Here is a 7,146-nt window from a genome sequence, read left to right as displayed (position 1 = left end):
TGTGTGTGTGTGTGGGGGGGGGGCGGGGGACTGGTATCAGAGAGTGATCCCTAGGGCTCAGGCAAGTGGGAACCCCCTGGGCCCTGGGGATCACAGCTGCCATGATTCTTAGGGCTTGGGGGTTTTAAGCTGGGCATGGTGCAAACCTGCAGCTGGGAGCCCTGACATCTGACACAGCTCCCAGCTGCAGGGGAAACCCTGTTACCCATGCAAATTAAAACTCAATAGCAACTAGCTATAAAGTTAGTACACATTTTCAAGGTCTACTTTATAACTGGTTGGAGCTTTTTATTGTATTATACCTATTTTGCATGTACAGCTGGTCTCCAGTTAACTAGTTAATTGATTTCTTGTATTTTTAATTGTACAATACCTGTAATGTGTAAAGCAGGCCTCAGAAGTGCAGCACAGAAGGAAGTAGTGACTATGACGTCTTTAAATTAGCTTTGTACCCTTCTAATGCTCCATTGCTCCCACCATAACTTAAAGAGCCCTGCTGGCTCCTCTGAAAGCCTGATGGCTGTTTTCCACAATGCCTGAAGAGAGGGAACCATTCCACAGTTGGAACAAGGGCCTTTCGGTCCTCCTGACACTGCTACCACTTTTCTCCATAGTTAAGGAGACAGAGCAGGTGAGAAGTCGTATCTAAATAGCATATTTACTTCTATCTATAATTAAAAAATGAAATAAAATCATTTAAGCTTGACTGCATGAGGTTATGAAAAACTAAGAATCAAAAAAGGCTATTCTTGATGTCTAGTTCAGTGTTTGTCTTGCTGATGCAATTCAGGTGAAACAAAAACCTACACAACAGTTCTGCTGCTTGTGTTATCTATTTCATGTAGAGGCCCTGGGTTTGGTTTCAATGCCTCAGACTCATGAAAGGCAACCATGGATGTGAAGGGAGAATGCCAACATATTCAGTATCCAAAGAAAATTGAAAGTTATAAATCTTACTCGTCATGCACAATCATGGGTCCATCTCTGTTAGAAGTTTCTTCTTTGATGATACTTATAAGTTCAAATGTTTTGCTAATTGGACTGTCTGGATTTGGCCATCTGGGACACTGAAAATGCCTCACTTCAAGAACATAGTCATCCTGAAAATAAAAATTGGAATGCATCAAGAACTTCAAAGAATAGACTGTGTTTATACTAGTGTCTTGGGAGAACAGTGTACATTGCCTATAGTCAATTTCACAAAAAACTCATCCTTTAAATTTTTCTTTTCTTTAAATTAACAAGGAACTGTTTCTTTCTGTGAGCTAGTAGACACTTCAAAATAAGATAGCAAAAAGATTATTTGTCTTTCAAGTGTTGTATATTGATTCCTAAATTATAGCCTAAGGGCTGCATCAGTTTACTGCATCAGTTTGCAGTTCTCCAGTATCCCAGGGGACACTGCTCTCAGGTGGACTAGCTCTCATCCAACTGGGAACAGCCAGGCTAGAGATGGGTATGGGGTGAGTGGGGAGAGAAGGAAAAGGGGTGAAATGGGGTATGGAATCCAGGGGGAGGGGGGCAGGATTGGAGGGGGGAAGAGGAGAAGTAGGGGGAAAATGCAGTGGGTGTGTGGGGAGCTGCCAGGCTGCTGCTTCCTGATTCCACCCCCCAAACTGTTTTTTCTACCCCCCAATCACTTCCCTGACACCCAAACTTCTCCATTGCCCCTCCATCCCAAGATCACTGCCCTGCCTCCCCCAATCAGACTGAAAGCATGGACTGCAGGGACCCCAGGAGGAGGTAGGGAGGGGAAACCTGCCCATGAGCAGAGGTCCCTGCACACCGCACTGCCCCAGTGCACCCAGGTCCAGCCCTTGCCAGGTCCTGAAACTGAAAGGGAAGCAGGAGGAGGGGCAGTGGGGTGCAAGGAGCTGCCAGGCAGCTGCAGGGCCCACTGGGGCTGGATCCAGGTACAGGGATGGCATGGGCTGCAGGAAGCAGGCAAGGAGGGGGGGACCTCTCCCTGCAGCTGCCAACACTATTCATGGGCTGACTGGGGGAGGCAGGGCAGTGATCTGGAGTGGGCCTGCAATCCAGGGATGAAGGGGCTGATTGCAGGGGGTGGGCAGAGGGCATGATCCAAGCAGTATGAGGGGGCTTTCTCCCTCTGTCCCATACTGTGGCTAGAAAGCCAGCAAACAGAGCAGGCACGGAGCACACTTGCACCTCCTAGGCACACCCAGGTTCTTCAGTCCTCTATCAGCATTTTGTGTGGTGTATATTGGAAAGGGTATTAACCCTGAAAGTGTGATTGATCACTAGTACTAGTTAACCTTAACATGGACTAACACTCCTTAGAATTAGCACTAGCTAACCATAATGTGCTCTCTCACCCCTAGCATATTCTTTTTAAATACTAAAACCTTTAATGCTTAACATAAACTAAGTTTAACAAATCAAACTCTCTAAGTGTACAACTTTAATTATATTACCTGTGTAGCTTCTAAAATAAAATCTTGGATTATGAGTTTTTCCTCATTAGACAGACACTTGTGTTCTTCAGCAATCATAGTCACTTTAAAGCTCTCACAGTTTATAGGCTCATCTTTGTTTGGCCAGTAAACAAATTCATCTTCAGCCTAAAAAAATAGCCACAAAGTTAGGTAATTAGCATACAGTGGTACTGAGTCCAGGCCATGAACCACATGCAGTGTGAGGGGCTGGGGTTGGCATGTGGTGTTGGTCCAGTAACCCATGGATCAGATTACACAGCTCCACCAAGTCTCCTTGAATAAGGACCTCAGGATTTGACCCACAATTAATTATAGCATTTGATTTCTTGTATTTTTAATTAATGTTTGTAGCATCCTTTTAAAATAGTTTTTATAGCCATGTTTCCCATGAGAATAGTACTATGAACAGGATGGATCAAACAACAGCAATTAGTCATAAACCTTACCATGTTCTGACTATCAGGAAGCATGACTATTAGCTGGGCATTATGGTCCCATATCATTCTCCAGAAATCCTTGATGGTATGTAACAAGGGATGCTGGGTGATAATGAATTCATTACTTTGATAATAACCCTGCAAAACAAAACAAAAAAAGACAGACAAAAATCAGATTCAGAAATGATGTCCAATACTATATGTAGAGGAAACTTTTTTCATACAAAGACTGATGTTTAAATAAAATAGGAGTTATTCTGGCTTTTCCTTCACATGGATGTCAGTCAGAGAAGTCAATCCATGTTAAATGGAAATGGACAAAAGCACACACACACAAAAAAGAATTCAAGCTTCCAAAAAGGAAAAAAAACAACAATTGTAAACAATGGGGAATTCAAGGGAACTGCCACCTCTAAATGAAAATGCATATAGCTCAGTCATGTGCAGATTGCTTTTCACTGTGCAGGTTCCTAAAAGTGTTGGTGTCATACAGGAAAAAAAGAGTTCCTGGCAGCTCCATGAAGTTCTCTGACACTTCCCTAATTTATGAAAGGCATCTCAGACACCCCTGCGACTGCCAGTTATTGAGAGTGGCAGATCCTTCTGTCTCTCTCTCACATGCCTGGAGAAATGTCATACAGAAACAGAACTGCAGGCTCTGAACAATATTTCTCCTTCAAGGATTGACTCCTCCCAGCTGAAAAGACACTGCTCCTGTAAATCGTATATACACAGCCAATACTGCAATATTGTAGCCATGATGGTCCAGGAAATATGAGAAAAGCACGATTCATTTGATAATATTTTGTAATGGAGTAATTTCATGGTTGGGAGAGATGTTAGACAGGCTTTCAGGCACAAAATGCCCTCCCCTTCGGTCTGGGACAGAAGCTGCAACAGCCTAAGCTAAGTGCCAGTGGATGCATCTACATGAGATGTTTACTGCAGAGCCACCTAATTAGCTCTGCAGTAAAGTCTCAACATCTGCAAGGGTACATTAACTCTGCTCAGAAATAATTAACTCTGCTGCAGGTTAGTACTTGTAAATGCAAGTACTATGCTGAGGCTGCATTCTTTAGTGAGCAGCAACCCACGTACAGATGCTGATGGGACTGGCTGGGGCACGAGGGTGCTTCAGTGCAGGACTGCCTGCTGGCTAGCTCTGCACTGGAGCACCCTTGTTCCCAAGCCAACCCCTCTACAGCATGTTAAGCCAGGTCAGAGTAGCCCCAGGCTGGCAGGCTGACCCCCTGGAGCTCCCTGCTAGCCAGGGCTGCTCTGACCTGGCTTAACATGCTGCAGTCTTGGGTGCATGTGCAAATGCAGTGTCCCAGAGGAATAAACTGTCACGTGATATGTGCCCAAGTTTATTGCTCTGTGATAAGACCACTTCAAAGAGAAGAAGACCATTATCACCTATGGAGAACAGTGAGATTAGAAAAGGGAGAAGGTAGGTTGTAACCAGCCATAAAACTATTCTCTGTGTTAAATTCATGATGTTTGTTGTCCAATAAAGTTGTAATTTTTGTTGCAAGCCTATATTCTAAAGTCATTGTGTGGTTTCCCTTGAGTACACGGACTTTGAGGTCAGAGATGGAGTGGCTGTTCAGTGAAGTGTTCTCACCCTGGTGAGTGGGTGTTTCTGTCGTGTTATCATTTTTCTGTGAGAGTTCATTCTGGAGCATTGTAGGTGTATAGTTTCACCCACATGGTGAAACACAGGACATTTCTTGTATTGGATTAGGTATGAACATGGGCAACAAAAATAATTATTCTTCCTGACACTTGGCTTAGACTGTACCTACTTTTTTTGTAAACTTGAGGAAGGGCATTTGTGCCTGAAACCCCAATCTGTTATCTCTCCCAAATATACAGTTGGTTCAATAATAGGTTTTACCAAACAAACCTAGCTTCTTGCATTACAACTATGGCTTTCTCTTCTTCTTGCTCCCCATTCACTATCCTCAGTGCCAGAGTAGAGCCCAAGAACAGAGGGACTACAAAGGGAAACAACATGACAGAACAGGAGAAACAGAGAGAGGGAGATGGCACACTGCATGCCCTGTGTATCACTCAGAGAGCGTGAGAAGAGCTATGACTCCCCTCCACTAACACACATACCTCATCTGTGTTACAATTAGGGCTTTATTACACAATAATTTTAGCTGGCTCCCAGCACTCTTAACTTCTGGATTGTCTATACATTAACACCTGAAACTAGTTTTAAGTACACCACTCCAAGGCAGGTGTATCTCTGATCTGTGTTACCCAGCTCGTGTTCCATTAATGCATACCCACTCCCCACAGATGAGTTGCCCAAGTTGCAGTCCTCCAGCATCACAGGATGCAGTGTCCCCTCTCCCACCTGCCTGCTCTGTGTAGACAAATTTTCTACTCCGTGAACTCTACTGCTCAGGGGGTGCTTCTGGCACCAAGCCAACTCCTCCTCTCACCCCCGGGGGTGCAACCCTAGGCCTGCAGAACACATGTCAGCTACCCATGTCACAGGGTACAGACAGGTCCAGGAGTGGGGTCCAGAGTGGGTGGTGGCAGCAACAAGGTAGGAAGCTAAATCAGGTTCCCAGCAGCTGGGGCTTCCTTCATGGGGCAAGGGCAGTAGCTCCCCAAAAGTGCCTTCCTTCACTGCTCCCATATCCCAGTCAACCCAAAAGCAAGAACAGCATCCCCACACCCCAATCCCAATTTATTAAAACATGAGACTTTCTTTAATTCTTTTTTCTTTTTTTAAATTCTTTTTATTTTGTCCTTCACTGGCTGACTTCCATCATTTCACCACCCTTTCCCTACCCCCATTTCCTTTCCACCTCCCATTTCATTACCCACCCTATCCCATTAACTCTCTGCCTCCCAACGTCATGCCCCGCTCTCCTCAATCCATATCTCATACCCCCACCTACGCAGTGACAGAAGCCTGTCCTGGCTCACCAGCCCTGTGGTGGCAACTCACAGCTATAGGTCCTAGTCAGGCCCCTGCTTGCCAGCCTTCTAGTGGCAAGTTACAGCTGTGTAGGTGGTGGACAGTCAGAGACAGTTTTTAGTAGGGATGCACTGATAGAGATTTTGGGGGCCGATACGGAGAGCTGATATTTAAGGAGGCATATCGGCTGATACCAATCTGATATCCAATACAGCTGCCTCCAAGTGGTAAGTCCGTTGTGGTGGAAGGGGAGGGGGGAGGGAAGGGGCGTGGGGTGGCAGATCAATGCCCCCTATGGTGAGGGAGGGGGCAGAGGCAGCTGCTGCCCAGGTGGATGGGAGCATGGGATGTAGGCACAGCTCATGGGGACGGGGGGCAGCTCCTGCTGCTGCTTGCAACTGGGGGGGCGTCTGCTCCAAGGCTGTTCTGGAGGGGCTGGGTTTGGAACGGGTACTAGGAGGGGGCTGCAGCCACTTCAAATTTCACCACAGCTCTGCTCCTAGCACCGCTGCTGCCACCAGCTGCCCAGCACAGTCTTGGCTGTTCCCAGCACGTGGATGGAGGCAGGACATGGAGCCACCCCCATGCCCCTTCCCTCCCCTCTCCCCTTCTGATTTACCAGCTGGAGGCAGCTCTTCACGCTGCCAGCTCTGCTCCTTGCTGTGCTGCAACTGCACACAACATGGGCATTTATTGGCCAAATTATTGGCCCCCAGTGGGCTGATATCTGATACAGCAAATTTTCTTTATATTGGTACCTATCCGGTATCAGACTGATGTATCGGTGCACCTCTAGTTCTTAGCCTTAAGGTGCGACTGCTCCAAACTTGAGCTGGCCCTAACACAGATCAGCCTTTGAGCAGTTCAAAGTGCAACGTGTAACAAGGCCCTGATATACTCTACCCTTAAAAACCTGTTAGCTTTAATTAGTTTTAGGAACTTCCCTGTAATTATTTTTCACTGATGTTGCATTATTTTATTATTATTAGTGACACAAACACACACACACACACACACACAGAGCTACAGATATAAAAATTAGGACACTGCCACTAATGCAAATACCTGTGAACTCCAAAAAGAAGGTAAGTTTTCAGCAGCACCATGATTTGACTCACCATAATATATGAAGCATTGATGTAATCTGTACCTTCACCGGACAATGAAGAGATACCAACTCTAGACCGTTCCACTGTAAAAGAAAGTTGTGAACTAGTCTATATGGCTCATTTATTACAGCAATTCTAATAAAATAATGATCCAAGAACTGAGATTAAATGTGACAGAACTGAATCTGCTGTTTTCCTCAGTGTAG

General features: G+C 45.6%; 1 protein-coding gene across 1 annotated transcript in view; it reads right to left on the bottom strand.

The window, feature by feature from the left end:
* The window catches only part of PTPRZ1 (protein tyrosine phosphatase, receptor type Z1), a 210,128-nt gene that overhangs the window by 2,670 nt on the left and 200,312 nt on the right, over window positions 1–7,146 (bottom strand). The window contains 3 exon segments of the mRNA XM_019509246.1: window positions 958–1,100; window positions 2,436–2,582; window positions 2,903–3,031. Coding sequence (XP_019364791.1) covers window positions 958–1,100; window positions 2,436–2,582; window positions 2,903–3,031 — 419 coding nt within the window.

The sequence above is a fragment of the Gavialis gangeticus genome, unplaced genomic scaffold (assembly GCF_001723915.1).
Source record: "Gavialis gangeticus isolate Ggan-Ray unplaced genomic scaffold, GavGan_comp1, whole genome shotgun sequence".
Taxonomy (NCBI): Eukaryota; Metazoa; Chordata; order Crocodylia; family Gavialidae; genus Gavialis; species Gavialis gangeticus.
Note: the sequence above shows the minus strand (reverse complement) of the source record. Positions and strands in the feature narration are given on the sequence as shown.